Source organism: Denticeps clupeoides, chromosome 3 (assembly GCF_900700375.1).
Source record: "Denticeps clupeoides chromosome 3, fDenClu1.1, whole genome shotgun sequence".
NCBI classification, from domain to species: Eukaryota; Metazoa; Chordata; class Actinopteri; order Clupeiformes; family Denticipitidae; genus Denticeps; species Denticeps clupeoides.
Window position 1 is genome coordinate 35,748,666 of NC_041709.1, and position 17,758 is coordinate 35,766,423.

At 51.6% G+C, this 17,758-nt stretch overlaps 4 protein-coding genes across 12 annotated transcripts in view; 1 reads left to right on the top strand and 3 right to left on the bottom strand.

Annotated features, from left to right (window-relative positions):
• LOC114785902 (double zinc ribbon and ankyrin repeat-containing protein 1-like) overlaps positions 1-9,378 on the top strand; it is a 13,841-nt gene extending 4,463 nt beyond the window's left edge. Inside the window, 9 exon segments of the mRNA XM_028972560.1 lie at positions 372-475; positions 931-1,014; positions 1,106-1,184; positions 1,278-1,357; positions 2,076-2,159; positions 3,660-3,787; positions 3,915-3,989; positions 4,062-4,270; positions 8,105-9,378. Of these exon segments, the coding sequence (XP_028828393.1) occupies positions 372-475; positions 931-1,014; positions 1,106-1,184; positions 1,278-1,357; positions 2,076-2,159; positions 3,660-3,787; positions 3,915-3,989; positions 4,062-4,230 (803 nt within the window). The 3' untranslated portion in view covers positions 4,231-4,270; positions 8,105-9,378.
• The window catches only part of LOC114785606 (NACHT, LRR and PYD domains-containing protein 12-like), a 438,381-nt gene that overhangs the window by 308,860 nt on the left and 111,763 nt on the right, over positions 1-17,758 (bottom strand). The gene's annotated exons all lie outside the window — the stretch shown is intronic.
• kat14 (lysine acetyltransferase 14) lies at positions 8,268-15,568 on the bottom strand. 2 transcript variants are annotated; one of them, XM_028972124.1, is made up of 10 exons: positions 15,285-15,568; positions 15,069-15,190; positions 14,870-14,991; positions 14,584-14,765; positions 13,217-13,669; positions 11,559-12,139; positions 10,441-10,574; positions 10,071-10,246; positions 8,701-8,891; positions 8,268-8,625 (listed from the first exon to the last, which is right to left on the bottom strand). In XM_028972124.1, exons 1-10 carry the CDS (start codon positions 15,553-15,555, stop codon positions 8,452-8,454), a joined length of 2,406 nt encoding a protein of 801 aa, XP_028827957.1. In that variant the 5' UTR covers positions 15,556-15,568; the 3' UTR covers positions 8,268-8,451. The 2 variants fall into 2 exon arrangements, with proteins under 2 accessions (XP_028827957.1, XP_028827955.1); XM_028972122.1 differs by having other exon boundaries at positions 8,268-8,891.
• On the bottom strand, positions 17,031-17,406 carry pet117 (PET117 cytochrome c oxidase chaperone). The gene is made up of 2 exons (XM_028972552.1): positions 17,250-17,406; positions 17,031-17,183 (listed from the first exon to the last, which is right to left on the bottom strand). Exons 1-2 carry the CDS (start codon positions 17,343-17,345, stop codon positions 17,034-17,036), a joined length of 246 nt encoding a protein of 81 aa, XP_028828385.1. The 5' UTR covers positions 17,346-17,406; the 3' UTR covers positions 17,031-17,033.

Genomic DNA, 17,758 nt, shown 5'->3' on the forward strand with positions numbered 1-17,758 from the left:
CAATTTAATTCCAGTTTCAACAACTTAATTCCAGTTTCTTCTATTTAATTCCAGTTTCTACAATTCAGATAAAAAAATATTCAATTCAGGTTTGTTCAGTTCAGATTCAAAAATATTCAATTCAATTCAAGTTTGTTCAATTCAGATTCAAAAATATTCAATTCAACTTTGTTTCAATTCAGATTCAATCATTGAAAAATTCAAATCAATGAGCCTCTTGACATTCATGCACATATTCCATCATTAACAGACACATCCAACATGAACAATCCTCACGTTTCCTATCAGAACGTAGGACATTTCCCAGCTGAACGATTGCGTATTTATAATTATTTCGTTTTAATTTGCCGGAGGTGTGCGTGTGTCTGCAGGATACTGGAGGAAGCAGCTGGATCACGTCTGCGCTCACCTGCGCAGCTACGCACAGAACCACCCGGAGTTCAGAGCCCTGATTGGAGAGCCTCGCATGGGCCGGGTACACAGCAACACCAACATTTATTCCCTGTTTAGTCCATAATCACATACAGTACGTCTCGATGGCCTTTGACAGACCTTCCAGGGTAGAGTGAGCCTGCAGATGGTGACAGTGCAGGGCTGGTGATGATTTGTCCAAGAAGAGAAAAAGTCCTACAGTTGTAGAGGTGGACAAGTCCACAGTGTAGTATAGAGCATCTGTCCATGTTTGGAGGTGCTGGACAGGGCAGAGTAGGTTTTAATCCAGTGTCATGGTGGACATTACGGGTCCATTATGATTCTACTGGTCCATTTGAAGACCCCTGAAGCTGTATTTGTTACGGTGGTGGTTGCTGTTACGACTGGATTGACAACATGAACAATCATCAGGAGGATAAACCAACCGAACCAGCAGGTGTCTACCAGCGCCACACGCTGCTCTGGGGACTTCATGCTGTGATGTTTTGGTGTGTGCAGATGGTTTCCGCGGTGATAGAGGAGGACAGCTACGAGGTCAGCATCAGAATCAATTTAGTCTCGGCAACGGCCGAAAGCGCTGAGGTACGAGCTCGGCCCTGCCGGGGGGGGCTAGTCTGGCTTCGTAAAAAGTCTGCTCACCACCAACTTCATCAGCACAATCGTCCTGTCTCAGGTGTCGGATGCAGCCCAGAAGTCGGTGGAGATGTCTTCAGGGACTCCCAACCTCAGTAGTGTGACTGAGGGAGCCGGCGGTGAGCAGTCAACCTCTCTCTCTCTCTCTCTCTCTCTCTCTCTCTCTCTCACACACAGTATTCATCGCAAACATGTTCATTTTTCTGTGGCAGCGTGTGACACTGCAACCAACAGGAAGAAGGGGAGGAGCCACAGGAAGAGCTGGACTTCAACTACGGCTGAGGAGGAGCTGGTAAAGTTCACCGCGCCTTGCTGACACTGTACAGATACTAAATAAGATTGGTTTCCCCTATTACGAATTTTTTTTTGCGCTTATATATCGGTCTGGTTGGTCCCATAATATTGTATCTGAAATTCTGAAATCGATCCTTGGTGCAGAATTACAGCCACACAGCGAGATCTCCCGCTGGTTCTTCAGAGTCTCGCATGAGCATTTCTGCTCTTTTTAACATCCAATCACAAAGCGACTGCAACGCTTCACACATTTGGAAGCCATGACGGTCGGTGGAGATAATGTTTTATGGGGAGGAGTGGGAAAAGCACGAGAAATGGGAGGTAACCTTTCCCCTTATGACATCATAAGGGGACAAATTCTCTGAACGGTGAAGCAGAAAGACTAATACACTCTTTATACATATTTACATTTACTGCATTTACCAGACGCCCTTATCCAGAATGACTTACAATCAGTAGTTACAGGGACAGTCCCCCCCTGGAGACACTCGGGGTTAAGTGTCTTGCTCAGGGACACAATGGTAATAAGTGGGATTTGAACCTGGGACTTCTGGTTCATAGGTGCGTGTGTTACCCACTAGGCCGCTACCACCCAAACCATATCACCATTTCTAGCCACTGCAGGACTATAGACAGGCTCGGGGAACTCGTATTAATGTTTAATAATCCCACAAAGTCACATTTTCATAGTACAATTTCTGTTTTCGGTCCTTCAGCCACCTTTGGACAGGCACTTGTTAAAGGAGGTGGGGCCAGATGGGACAGGACATGTCACTGAAGTTCAGCAGCTGCTGGAGGAGGTATGAGAAGAGAGTACCGGGCCTTTTTATACAAAGAGCCTCCGCTCTTTACTGGCCATTCATAGGTGCAGAGGACATCGTGACCCGTAACATTACAACTAGTTCCGTCTTCCGCTGCTTCACAGTCCAGTTCTGATGCTCACGTGACCATCGTAGACTAAAAAAATGAACTATAGAATCGACGCAAAAAAGCGGAACAAATTGCATTTATTTTTTTAGCTAATTTGTATGCAATATTTTTTAGTGAATAATATCTTGCATTTAAAGTTATGAAATACTCAGCAGTGGTAATTAGTCAAATCTACCCAACACGTGTCTGCATATTATTGTAAAAAAAGGTAGTATTTATTAGGAAGTAATTTAATAATTAGCGCGATAAGTCACAGCTTCCCAGAGCCAAAATGCAGCAGCACTCAGGACGTGGGCGATTCCTGCTGCGCGTTAACCTGCTGGTTACGGCCTATCGGGACACGCCCATGTTAACTTGTGTCGGGTCACCCTGCACGTACGGACGCGAGCACACGAGATAGAAACATGGTCCGGCTGCACTTGTCTTTGGGCTGTAAGGATTTGAAAAGATTTCTTCTCGTTGTAGCACGCGACACGAGCGAGAAACGCTGCAGGATTCGCGTTACGTGCACGACTTTCGCAATTCCTACCTGGAAAAGCACGGTTCAATTCACCATTAAATCCAACTCTGGAACATCAGTGGATGTGATTGGCTGTAAACTCCGGCCACCCTCCTACGCGTCACGTAAATCTGATTTTGAGTCGAGAAATGCGTTTGTTCCATTTATTTTTAAGTCAGAAATTATATTTGTGAATCTTGTTACCTTTGTTGCTGAATCGAGAAATATATTCGTGGACGGTGCGATATTTATTAGTCAATTTTGAAACTCCATAATTAAGAGACTGATAATAGAAATAGAGTAGATTTTATTTTGTGAAAACTACTTAGAAACATTCTAATAACTAGTCTGTTTAATCTATTAGGGGTCAATACATTTAACCGCAAACTCATTTTCAACCTCAGCTCCTAATTTTAATGATTCAAAATGTTGACATCATCAAATTCACAATATAGCTGCTCATACACTTTCAAACTGGGTAGTGCGGGTGTGATTTACCTCATTATTTACTGGCCAATAAAGCGAAGTATTTATCACTCAACATAATATTTATTTATTTTTACAGTGTAGGACCTTGTTGTACCAGGCAAGGTCGGCATGCTATTGGCTGAGTGTTAATAAATAACTCCGCCCATGGTGTTCTGCGTCGTTTGCGCTCATCCCGTAGAAAACGACGAACCTTCGCCGGTCCCGCGATTACGGTCACGATGCATCCCATCAATGTTCCAATAAAGAGGTTCAGGTCTCGTTGATGTGCTACAACGAGAAGAACGCCACACTTCCAACCACGTCAGTCTCGTGGACCAAACGTTCACGTGACGCCTGATCAGGTCAGTGGGATTCAGTGGATCCTTTTCGTACACCTTCACAGGGAGCAGACCCCTCCTGCCTGGACCGGGACGGGAACTCGGCTCTTGCTGTTGCGGTGATGAACGGTCACCACGACGTCATTCCTGTTCTGGTGCAGAAAGGAGCCGACGTCAACTTCCAGTCTGGAACGTGAGGATGGAAACGTCACCTCCACGACTAAACCCCCGGATCATATACATGAACATGTTTCTTCACGCGGTGATGGACCTCGGATGTTCAGGAGGAGGTGGTAACCTGTGGTGCTCTCCTCTTTCAGACTGAAGGACACGGCCCTGCATGTGGCAGCAGCTCTGGGAAGTGACGGCCTGAAATGTGCCGAGACTCTGCTGGGGTAACAACTGTGTTGGTAACATCCGGGTAACTCGGGTATTTTTATTTGTTGAAGTGGAATTTCTGGGTGCAGGTGCAACGCGAGCCTGAGGAAGAAGAACGGGCGTGGCCAGAGCGCGTACGACGTGGCCGTCAGCTCCGGCTGCGGCGACCTGATCTCCCTCATGGCGGCCAGGACCGGCCAGGGTCTGCTCAACAGACTCGCCCAACCCAGGAGCGCCCCAAACCCTGGTGACTTCTGACAGAGCCCCAAACCTCCTACCTTCATACCAACCCAGGAGCGCCCCAAACCCCATACCTTCATACCAACCCAGGAGCGCCCCAAACCCCCGTACCTTCATACCAACCCAGGAGCGCCCCAAACCCCCGTACCTTCATACCAACCCAGGAGTGCCCCAAACCTTCTACCTTCATACCAACCCAGGAGCGCCCCAAACCCCCGTAACTTCATACCAATCCAGGAGCGCCCCGAACCCCGGTAACTTCATACCAACCCAGGAGCGCCCCAAACCCCGGTAACTTCATACCAACCCAGGAGCGCCCCAAACCCTGGTGACTTCTGACAGAGCCCCAAACCTCCTACCTTCATACCAACCCAGGAGCGCCCCAAACCCTGGTGACTTCTGACAGAGCCCCAAACCTCCTACCTTCATACCAACCCAGGAGCGCCCCAAACCCTGGTGACTTCTGACAGAGCCCCAAACCTCCTACCTTCATACCAACCCAGGAGCGCCCCAAACCCTGGTGACTTCTGACAGAGCCCCAAACCTCCTACCTTCATACCAACCCAAGAGCGCCCCAAATCCCCGTACCTTCATACCAACCCAGGAGTGCCCCGAACCCTGGTGACTTCTGACAGAGCCCCAAACCTCCTACCTTCATACCAACCCAGGAGCGCCCCAAACCCTGGTGACTTCTGACAGAGCCCCAAACCTCCTACCTTCATACCAACCCAGGAGCGCCCCAAACCCTGGTGACTTCTGACAGAGCCCCAAACCTCCTACCTTCATACCAACCCAAGAGCGCCCCAAACCCCCGTACCTTCATACCAACCCAGGAGTGCCCCAAACCCTGGTGACTTCTGACAGAGCCCCACGCCTCCTACCTTCATACCAACCCAGGAGCGCCCCGAACCCCCGTACCTCCATTCCAACCCAGGAGCGGCCCGAACCCCCGTACCTTCATACCAACCCAGGAGCGCCCCAAACCCTGGTGACTTCTGACAGAGCCCCACGCCTCCTACCTTCATACCAACCCAGGAGCGCCCCGAACCCCCGTACCTCCATTCCAACCCAGGAGCGGCCCGAACCCCCGTACCTTCATACCAACCCAGGAGCGCCCCGAACCCCCGTACCTTCATACCAAACCAGGAGCGCCCCAAACCTTCTACCTTCATACCAACCCAGGAGCGCCCCAAACCCTGGTGACTTCTGACAGAGCCCCACGCCTCCTACCTTCATACCAACCCAGGAGCGCCCCGAACCCCCGTACCTTCATTCCAAACCCCGGTAACTTCATACCAACCCAGGAGCGCCCCGAACCCCCGTACCTTCATTCCAAACCCCGGTAACTTCATACCAACCCAGGAGCGCCCCAAACCCTGGTGACTTCTGACAGAGCCCCAAACCTCCTACATTCATACCAACCCAGGAGCGCCCCAAACCCTGGTAACTTCATACCAACCCAGGAGCGCCCCAAACCCCCTACCTTCATACAAACCCAGGAGCGCCCCAAACCCCCTACCTTCATACAAACCCAGGAGCGCCCCAAACCCCCTACCTTCATACCAACCCAGGAGCTCCCCAAACCCTGGTGACTTCTGACAGAGCACCACGCCTCCTACCTTCATACCAACCCAGGAGCGCCCCGAACCCCCGTACCTTCATACCAACCCAGGAGCGCCCCGAACCCCCGTACCTCCATTCCAACCCAGGAGCGGCCCGAACCCCCGTACCTTCATACCAACCCAGGAGCGCCCCGAACCCCCGTACCTTCATACCAAACCAGGAGCGCCCCAAACCTTCTACCTTCATACCAACCCAGGAGCGCCCCAAACCCTGGTGACTTCTGACAGAGCCCCACGCCTCCTACCTTCATACCAACCCAGGAGCGCCCCGAACCCCCGTACCTTCATTCCAAACCCCGGTAACTTCATACCAACCCAGGAGCGCCCCAAACCCTGGTGACTTCATACCAACCCAGGAGCGCCCCAAACCCCCTACCTTCATACAAACCCAGGAGCGCCCCAAACCCCCTACCTTCATACAAACCCAGGAGCGCCCCAAACCCCCTACCTTCATACAAACCCAGGAGCGCCCCAAACCCCCTACCTTCATACAAACCCAGGAGCGCCCCAAACCCCCTACCTTCATACAAACCCAGGAGCGCCCCAAACCCCCTACCTTCATACCAACCCAGGAGCGCCCCAAACCCTGGTGACTTCTGACAGAGCCCCAAACCTCCTACCTTCATACCAACCCAGGAGCGCCCCAAACCCTGGTGACTTCTGACAGAGCCCCAAACCTCCTACCTTCATACCAACCCAAGAGCGCCCCAAACCCCCGTACCTTCATACCAACCCAGGAGTGCCCCAAACCCTGGTGACTTCTGACAGAGCCCCACGCCTCCTACCTTCATACCAACCCAGGAGCGCCCCGAACCCCCGTACCTCCATTCCAACCCAGGAGCGGCCCGAACCCCCGTACCTTCATACCAACCCAGGAGCGCCCCGAACCCCCGTACCTTCATACCAAACCAGGAGCGCCCCCAAACCTTCTACCTTCATACCAACCCAGGAGCGCCCCAAACCCTGGTGACTTCTGACAGAGCCCCACGCCTCCTACCTTCATACCAACCCAGGAGCGCCCCGAACCCCCGTACCTTCATTCCAAACCCCGGTAACTTCATACCAACCCAGGAGCGCCCCGAACCCCCGTACCTTCATTCCAAACCCCGGTAACTTCATACCAACCCAGGAGCGCCCCAAACCCTGGTGACTTCTGACAGAGCCCCAAACCTCCTACATTCATACCAACCCAGGAGCACCCCAAACCCTGGTAACTTCATACCAACCCAGGAGCGCCCCAAACCCCCTACCTTCATACAAACCCAGGAGCGCCCCAAACCCCCTACCTTCATACAAACCCAGGAGCGCCCCAAACCCCCTACCTTCATACCAACCCAGGAGCTCCCCAAACCCTGGTGACTTCTGACAGAGCACCACGCCTCCTACCTTCATACCAACCCAGGAGCGCCCCGAACCCCCGTACCTTCATACCAACCCAGGAGCGCCCCGAACCCCCGTACCTCCATTCCAACCCAGGAGCGGCCCGAACCCCCGTACCTTCATACCAACCCAGGAGCGCCCCGAACCCCCGTACCTTCATACCAAACCAGGAGCGCCCCAAACCTTCTACCTTCATACCAACCCAGGAGCGCCCCAAACCCTGGTGACTTCTGACAGAGCCCCACGCCTCCTACCTTCATACCAACCCAGGAGCGCCCCGAACCCCCGTACCTTCATTCCAAACCCCGGTAACTTCATACCAACCCAGGAGCGCCCCAAACCCTGGTGACTTCTGACAGAGCCCCAAACCTCCTACATTCATACCAACCCAGGAGCGCCCCAAACCCTGGTAACTTCATACCAACCCAGGAGCGCCCCAAACCCCCTACCTTCATACAAACCCAGGAGCGCCCCAAACCCCCTACCTTCATACCAACCCAGGAGCGCCCCAAACCCTGGTGACTTCTGACAGAGCACCACGCCTCCTACCTTCATACCAACCCAGGAGCGCCCCGAACCCCCGTACCTTCATACCAACCCAGGAGCGCCCCGAACCCCCGTACCTTCATACCAACCCAGGAGCGCCCCGAACCCCCGTACCTTCATACCAAACCAGGAGCGCCCCAAACCTTCTACCTTCATACCAACCCAGGAGCGCCCCAAACCTCCTACATTCATACCAACCCAGGAGTGCCCCAAACCCTGGTAACTTCATACCAATCCAGGAGCGCCTCAAACCTCCTACATTCATACCAACCCAGGAGAGCCCCAAACCCTGGTAACTTCATACAAACCCAGGAGCGCCCCAAACCCTGGTGACTTCTGACAGAGCCCCAAACCTCCTACCTTCATACCAACCCAGGAGCGCCCCAAACCTCCTACCTTCATACCAACCCAGGAGGTGTGAAGTGATCCGTGCTGAACATGTAGAGTTAATTTGTGTCTTAATTTCATCCGTGTTAAAATATGAGGAAAGAACGGAGCCGAGAACTGTTGCATTTTGAAGTGTTGTTATTACAGACAAAAATACTCAAACGAAAAAGCAACACGTAGCAGAAGCAGCGGTTCAGATCTCCACAGCCACGTTCAGACGATGCCGTATAATACCAAAAAGAAGAAGAGTTTGTTCTGCTGGTCTGGAGTCAGAAGGACGTTACCCAGAGTGCACTTCTCCCCGTCAGCGGCGGAGGCGCAGGAAGAAGGCGTGCCGGCACTCCTTGCTGTCCACGGGGTAGTACTTGTCGTAGAAGTCCAGGATGTACTCCTCCGTCTTGAAGCCCAACTTCTGGTAGAGCAGCATGGCCGGGTTGCTGGCCGACACGTGCAGGGTCACGTCCTTCCCCATGCAAGTCTGCGGAGGCGGGGACACGGTGAGGGCGGGGACACCGCGCCGGGCGGTTAGTAGCGGGGGCCGGGCGCCGCCTACCTGTATGAGGTGGTAGATCATGAACGTGGCGATGCCAGCTCTCCTCCACTCCGGGTGCACCAGCAGGAAGGAGATGTAGGCCTCGTTGTACTTCACGTCCGGCACCATGAAGCCGAACCCGATCACCACCTTCTTATAGAGCGCCACCACGCTGAAGTCCGGGTACTGCAGGCACTCGGACAGGTCCACGCCTGCACAGAGCAGGAGGAGGAAGAGGCACGCCCTGAACCATCTCGCCATGTCCCACGTGGCCTAGCGATCATGGTACAACTAGAGCCGTTAAAAAGCCTTCATGCTAAATATGCGCGGTGCGAAGAAGAAAGAAAAACGAATACGGGTAATTTTCTAAAGTACTCGTAGTCGTTAAAAGTCCCCCGGTGCCGGGGACCGGTACCACGGTCCGAGAAATGGCGTGTCTCCTCCACGTCCAGACATGATGTGCCCAGCCGCCGCTACACTGCCAGCCTGCTCTGCGGTTAGGTTCACCGCGGATATTCGGAGAGGCCGCGTTAGCCCCGCCTCGCTAATTAGCATAACGAAGCCACGCCTCCAAACTAGACCCTTTTTAATAAATTATATAACTGACGCTGTTACCTGTAAATTTAAATAATGTTTTTATTAAGTTCTCGGATCCTGGCTTCTATTTTAATAAAAGCAATGAAACGGCATTTAAGTCAAGTTTACTTTGATTGTTGTTCTCTTTAAATTGGTATAAGAAAGTATTCTGGGGGACCTTGTTTTTTATATTTTGTAATTTTACATTTCCAGCATTTACCAGACGTCCTTATCCAGAGCGACTTATTCAGTATTTACAGGGACAGTCCCCCCCTGGAGACACTCAGGGTTAAGTGTCCTGCTCAGGGACACGATGGTAGTAAGTGGGGTTTGAACCTGGGTCTTCTGGTTCACAGGCGAGTGTGTTACCCGCTAGGCTACTAGCACCCCATTAGTCCCGTATCGGAATGTGAAGAAACCAACGTTTTTTCATAAACGATATCTAAATTAAAACGTATAAACAGCTTTATTAGTCAATTAATGTGGATAAAACAGGACAAATGAATAAATATATAAGTAGTGGTGGCCTAGCGGTTAAGGAAGCGGCCCCGTAATCAGGAGGTTGCCGGTTCGAATCCCGATCTGCCAAGGTACCACTGAGCAAAGTACCGTCCCCACACACTGCTCCCCGGGCGCCTGTCATGGCTGCCCACTGCTCACTCAGGGTGATGGTTAAATGCAGAGGACAAATTTCACTGTGTGCACCGTGTGCTGTGCTGCTGTGTATCATGTTTGACAATCACTTTACTTTCACTATTGCTAGATGAATAATTTGGGCCAGTGGGAGTATTTCACATCGCGGGCGGGACGCTCACCAGGCCAGAAGACGTCGTGGCACATGGCGTTGACGGAGGGGATGTGGTTGGGACGGACGTAGCAGTAGTCCACGGGGCCGTCCGGCTCGGGTGTCCAGCGGGCGTCGCCCCGGTGCGGGTGCGCCCGGATCTCGGCCAGCAGGTTCATCTTCAGCGGTCTGCTCTCGTAGTCCCGCCTACCGAGCAGAGAGAGAGAGAGAGGACCTCTACAAATCACTCCGGGTTTACCAATACAAAATCAATATTAATACCCATATAAATCCACAATCAATCACGCCAACAGACTCGTACGTTTAGAATCTCGGTAACGGGAATAAACAGAAGATGACATGATTTGGAACCGTTTGATTGACGTGTTGGTGGTAAATACCTTATAAACGGTTTTAGGGTGCGTGAAGTGTAGGGACTCTTGATGCTCTGGTCAGTGCTGGCGTCCGATCCCATGAGTCTGTGCCAGAACGACACCGAGTGGTGATGGAAGCTCCGCCTACTGGAGACCGCCGTCTGGACGCGACACACACACCATACAGACACATGCTCAAAAAACACACAAACACACGCACATATACACGCACAAAACACGCACACACAAAACACACACACGCACAAAACACACGCACACACGCACACACGCACAAAACACGCACACAAAACACGCACACGCACAAAACACACGTACAAACACGCACACACGCACAAAACACGCACACACGCACAAAACACACGCACAAAACACGCACACACACAAAACACACGTACAAAACACGCACACACGCACAAAACACGCACACACGCACAAAACACACGCACAAAACACGCACACACGCACAAAACACACGCACACAAACACGCACACACACAAAACACACGCGCACAAAACACGCACACACACAAAACACGCACGCGCACAAAACACGCACGCGCACAAAACACGCACACACACACAAAACACGCACAAAACACGCACACACACACAAAACACGCACAAAACACGCACACACACACAAAACACGCACAAAACACGCACACACACAAAACACGCACACACACACAAAACACACGCACAAAACACGCACACACACAAAACACACGCACAAAACACGCACACAAAACACGCACACGCACAAACACACGTACAAAACACGCACACACGCACAAAACACGCACACACGCACAAAACACACGCACAAAACACGCACACACGCACAAAACACGCACACGCACAAAACACACGCACACAAAACACGCACGCGCACAAAACACGCACACACACACAAAACACGCACAAAACACGCAAACACACACAAAACACGCAACAAACACGCAACACACACACAAAACACGCACAAAACACGCACACACACAAAACACACGCACAAAACACGCACACACACAAAACACACGCACAAAACACGCACAACCCGCAGACAGATATAAATCGGAGCGATAAAGCCGGAGGAGGAGTGGCCTCGGCCGCGGCGACGGTACCTGGAAGCGGTCGAGGATGCGCAGGTCCTGGCTGGTGGTGCGGTATTTGGGGGCGTCGGCCTCCTGGGCGCCGTACACGCCCCCGACCAGGCTGAGGGCGGCGGTGACCGCCTGGTCCACGTCGAACAGGGCGAGGCCCCGCTCCCTTTTGGCCTGGCGCACCAGAAGCTTCCTGTGCAGCCGCTTGGCCTGCGGCGTCACCGCCAGCGCCTGGGGACACGCCTCCAGGCGGCGCAGCAGCACGCGCTCCTCGTACAGGCTGAGGAAGGAGTAGCGGGGGGCGGAGCCGGCCGCGGACTCTGCCGCCGGAGCTCCGCCCCCGTCGCCACCGCCCTTGCCAAGAGGTCCCTTCTTGCCGCGCCCCAGGGACGCGCCGTCGCCGTGGCCTTGCCGACTTGCGGCGATGGCGTCGTCATGGTGATGATGCTCCTCATCCTCGCTCTCCACCTCCTGTTTGATGTGTTGAGCCGGGCGAAGCTTCTTGCGGACGATGAGGGCGGCGCCGGCCAGGGGCATGCTGGGAGGAGGAACGGACTCCATTCCGGGATCAATCATGCCCTCGCCGTCCAGCTCGTCATCATCTAAACACGCCAGGAAGTGACATCGTGACAAAATTACTCAACCAAACCAAAACCAGCAAAACTAAAGTAAAATAAAGTAAAGTAAAAGGAAAGTAAGGTAAGGTAAACTAAGTAAAGTAAAAGTAAAGTAAGGTAAACTAAGTAAAGTACAGTAAGGTAAAAGTAAAGTAAAAGGAAAGTAAGGTAAGGTAAACTAAGGTAAAGTAAGGTAAACTAAGTAAAGTAAAAGTAAGGTAAGGTAAAGTAAAAGTAAAGTGAGGTAAGGTAAACTAAGTAAAGAAAAGTAAAAGTAAACTAAGTAAAGTAAAAGTAATGTAAGGTAAACTAAGTAAAGTAAAGTAAGGTAAGGTAAACTAAGTAAAGTAAAGTAAGGTAAGGTAAACTAAGTAAAGTAAGTAAAGTAAGGTAAACTAAGTAAAGTAAAAGTAAGGTAAGGTAAACTAAGTAAAGTAAGTAAGTAAGGTAAACTAAGTAAAGTAAAAGTAAGGTAAGGTAAACTAAGTAAAGTAAAAGTAAGGTAAGGTAAACTAAGTAAAGTAAAGTAATGTAAGGTAAACTAAGTAAAGTAAGTAAAGTAAGGTAAACTAAGTAAAGTAAAAGTAAGGTAAGGTAAACTAAGTAAAGTAAGTAAAGTAAGGTAAACTAAGTAAAGTAAAAGTAAGGTAAGGTAAACTAAGTAAAGTAAAAGTAAGGTAAGGTAAACTAAGTAAAGTAAAGTAAGGTAAGGTAAACTAAGTAAAGTAAAAGTAAGGTAAGGTAAACTAAGTAAAGTAAAGTAAGGTAAGGTAAACTAAGTAAAGTAAAAGTAAGGTAAGGTAAACTAAGTAAAGTAAGTAAAGTAAAGTAAGGTAAACTAAGTAAAGTAAGGTAAGGTAAACTAAGTAAAGTAAAGTAAGGTAAGGTAAACTAAGTAAAGTAAAAGTAAGGTAAGGTAAACTAAGTAAAGTAAGTAAAGTAAAGTAAGGTAAACTAAGTAAAAGTAAGGTAAGGTAAACTAAGGTAAACTATGGTAAAGTACAGTAAAAAGTACCATCGATGTTCTGAAAGTTCTAGAAAGAGGCGGGGCGGGGCGGGTACCGTGGAACAGCGCCTGGGGCGGCATGGCGTCGGGGATCAGGTCGGCCTCGGACAGCAGGCTGGGCGTGGCCGAGTGAGAGGCGGGCGTGCCGGGGCCGGAGAAGTCTGGCGACGGCGAGGGGGAGGGGCTTGTCAGCGGCGTGCGGTCGGACGAGCTCAGCGAGGAGAAGTCCACCACCTCGCCCTTCTCCAGCACCAGGTCAGGGCGGCGGCCCCGCGCGGCGCAGCTGGACGCCGACGAGGACATTTTGACCGGCGTGGAGGAGGTGCTGCGGTCCTGGTAACCCCCGGCAACGGAGGCGGCCTCTTTCTGGGCTCGGCGGATGTCCTTGGCCTCCTGAGTGCGCGAGCGCTTCTCCTTCAGCTGCATGGCGTTCTCCACCGGGTTCCGTCCACCGCGCTTCCGCAGCCCCTCCACCGTGATGATCGGGTCCAGAGTCGGTTTGGCGGGAGCTGAGGACAGGGACAAAACATACCTTCATGTATCCAGAAGGTAACCTAAACATAATCCAGTCAGTAGTGACAGGGACAGTCCCCCTGGAGACACTCAGGGTTAAGTGTCCTGCTCAGGGACACGATGGTAGAAAGTGGGATTTGGACCTGGGTCTTCTGGTTCATAGTAAGTAGTTACAGGGACAGTCCCCCCCTGGAGACACTCAGGGTTAAGTGTCCTGCTCAGAGACACGATGGTAGAAAGTGGGATTTGGACCTGGGTCTTCTGGTTCATAGTAAGTAGTTACAGGGACAGTCCCCCCCTGGAGACACTCAGGGTTAAGTGTCCTGCTCAGGGACACAATGGTAGTAAGTGGGATTTGGACCTGGGTCTTCTGGTTCATAGTAAGTAGTTACAGGGACAGTCCCCCCCTGGAGACACTCAGGGTTAAGTGTCCTGCTCAGGGACACGATGGTAGTAAGTGGGATTTGGACCTGGGTCTTCTGGTTCATAGTAAGTAGTTACAGGGACAGTCCCCCCTGGAGACACTCAGGGTTAAGTGTCCAGCTCAGGGACACGATGGTAGTAAGTGGGATTTGGACCTGGGTCTTCTGGTTCATAGTAAGTAGTTACAGGGACAGTCCCCCCCCTGGAGACACTCAGGGTTAAGTGTCCTGATCAGGGACACGATGGTAGTAAGTGGGGTTTGAACCTGGGTCTTCTGGTTCATAGTAAGTAGTTACAGGGACAGTCCCCCCCTGGAGACACTCAGGGTTAAGTGCCCTGCTCAGGGACACGGTCGTAGTGGGACTTGGACCTGGGACTTTGGTGTCTTCCGGTTCTTACTCGCTAGGGTACTAGTCACCACTCCATTAAAAATGCTTGTAGTCTAGAACCAGGCTTAATACCGGAACAGGAAACGTGGGTCCGATACCTTTAGCCTTGAGAGACGCCACTGAGCTTTTGTCCCCATCAGGACGCAGCGTGGGGGGCCGGTTCTGCACCAGCTTCCACCAGCCCGGTTCCCCAAACTCCTGGGCCCCCGAACGGAAGAAGGTGGGACTTCCCACAGACAGGCACCCCGCGACCGTGCTCCACCACGTGGACGTCTTCTTCCTGAGGACAAGAACACCACTATGTAGTTACAGGAGCAACAACCCATTATTCAATGGGACAGAACATCTCCAACACGTGAAGCCACGTCCACGTCCTCCTCGCACCTGGAGCCCAGCAGGAAGGTCCAGTGACGGCCGATGAAGGCACAGATGTCCTCCTTCCAGCGGAAGTAGCCCTGCCGCCCGGTGCCCTCCAGGGACAGGTTATACATGGCCAGCATGACCACCTGGGACAGGAGACACGTTCCATCACACAAGCCGGGACAAGTCCACCTACCAAGCGCGGGACCTTGGAGGCCAGTACCTGCTGCCAGGTCAGCCTCATCCTTTCAAAGGTCTCCTTGCCGTCCTCGCAGCAGCCGGAGCAGACGAACTTGAAGAAGTTGTCCCCTTTCAGGTAGCTGGGCTGCTGTCCCCGGAGCTGGGCTGAGCGGGGGAATGGAGGAAGAGGTGGACGTGAGATTTACCGGTGCGTCTCCTGCAGGACACCACGTGCTACGGAACACCAGAGCCTGCTCACCGGCGGGAATCCACTTGTGGCACTTGTCGCAGTAGAAGGACACGTCCTCGGCCCAGCTGCTCTCGCCGTCCTCGCCCACGTCGCTGGTGAGCGAGTCGCCGCTCTGGTCGTGGGACAGGTCCACCGACGCCTGGTCCTCCGACTCCACGATCAGCAGCGTCTCGCCCTCCACCTCGCCCTCCTCCAGGCCCTCGGAGGCGGAGCCGCACATCGCCTCCTCGTCCGCCTGTGGCGCCGAGCTGCGCTGCTCGCCGCCGCCGCCACCGTCCATAGCTGGCGGGAGGGACGCTGTCCAACGGAAATTCAAATTTCAGGTCCGGCTTTGTCAATTCCGAAAACAATACTCGAAAAAAAAAAAATGCCATATTTATATCAATATTTCGTATTTAAATTTATTCCACCAGGCAGTACAGCCAGCAGAAAGACAACTACAACCTGTAGATGGCGCTGTTCCTCACTGTATTTTACACCTTCAGTGAACGGAGGAATTCCGCGATGTTTTAATATCGATACAGGGACACTAACTATCGATATTTTCGTATATATATTTATACCACCGGACAGTGCTGCCTGCAGAGAGACGACTACAACCTCCGCTCCTGTAGATGGCGCTGTTCCTCACTGTATTTTACACCTTCAGTGAACGGAGGAATACCGCGATGTTTTAATATCGATACAGGGACACTAACTATCGATATTTTCGTATATATATTTATACCACCAGACAGTGCTGCCTGCAGAGAGACGACTACAACCTCCGCTCCTGTAGATGGCGCTGTTCCTCACTGTATTTTACACCTTCAGTGAACGGAGGAATACCGCTATATTTTAACATTGATACAGGGACACTAAATATCGATATTTTCGTATATATATTTATACCACCGGACAGTGCTGCCTGCAGAGAGACGACTACAACCTCCGCTCCTGTAGATGGCGCTGTTCCTCATTGTATTTTACACCTTCAGTGAACGGAGGAATACCGCTATATTTTAACATTGATACAGGGACACTAAATATCGATATTTTCGTATATATATTTATACCACTGGACAGTGCTGCCTGCAGAGAGACGACTACAACCTCCGCTCCTGTAGATGGCGCTGTTCCTCACTGTATTTTACACCTTCAGTGAACGGAGGAATATCGCGATGTTTTAATATCGATACAGGGACACTAAATATCGATATTTTCGTATATATATTTATCCCACCGGACAGTGCTGCCTGCAGAGAGACGACTACAACCTCCGCTCCTGTAGATGGCGCTGTTCCTCATTGTATTTTACATATTCAGTGAACGGAGGAATATCGCGATGTTTTAATATCGATACAGGGACACTAAATATCGATATTTTCGTATATATATTTATACCACTGGACAGTGCTGCCTGCAGAGAGACAACTACAACCTCCGCTCCTGTAGATGGCGCTGTTCCTCACTGTATTTTACATATTCAGTGAACGGAGGAATATCGCGATGTTTTAACATCGATACAGGGACACTAAATATCGATATTTTCGTATATATATTTATCCCACCGGACAGTGCTGCCTGCAGAGAGACAACTACAACCTCCGCTCCTGTAGATGGCGCTGTTCCTCACTATTTTACATATTCAGTGAACGGAGGAATATCGCGATGTTTTAATATCGATACAGGGACACTAAATATCGATATTTTCGGTTCATGCTACGTTAGCTGCCGCTCATTAGAACCTCCAGCCCGCCTGAATAAACCGACCTCACACTAGGACCGGTGCTCCGCCGCCGCCGCCGCCGCCGCCCGCCGCTCCGCCTCCAGCTCCCGGGTCAGCGCGATCTGCTCCTCCAGCGAGCGCAGCTTCTCCCGCTTCCGCTCCTGGCGCTCCAGGTCGCGGACGACGCCCTGGCGCAGCCGCTGCGGGGACGCGAGGGAAGGTCAACGCGCGTACACGCACCGCGGGAAAACGCGCCGCTACTTCACCTGGCGGTCCCGGGCCTGCCGCAGGTGCACCCCGGTCACGATACAGGCGGTCAGCAGCACAGACACGCCGAGCGCCGCCTTCGAGGCCCTGGACATCGCTGCTTCTCCACCTGCTCGGGGCTCCGGGCCAGGCTGCTCAGCCGAGCGCCGGATCAGGCAGGAGCAGCAGAGCGCCGAGCGCGTCGAGCGCAGCGTCCACTTCGACTCATCATGGGGAGATCATACCAGACGTTGAAAGATGCTGGATGGTTATACATTTCTCACCACTGCTTCATCTGGTCGCCTGCACTTTCAAGCTTTTTAAAGACAATTAATATCGTATTTATTAATATCGTATTTTCAAACGAGTCTAACACTAACACATGCACACAAAAAATATATTTGTGTGTGTGTATATATATATTTGTTTTCCGTCTATATAACATATTCTCTAGAATGTTTTTTTCTGAGAAGTGAGGCCTTATAGGGGCTCTCAGTTTTGTAAGTCAAAACCTATAGAATCCGAGTGA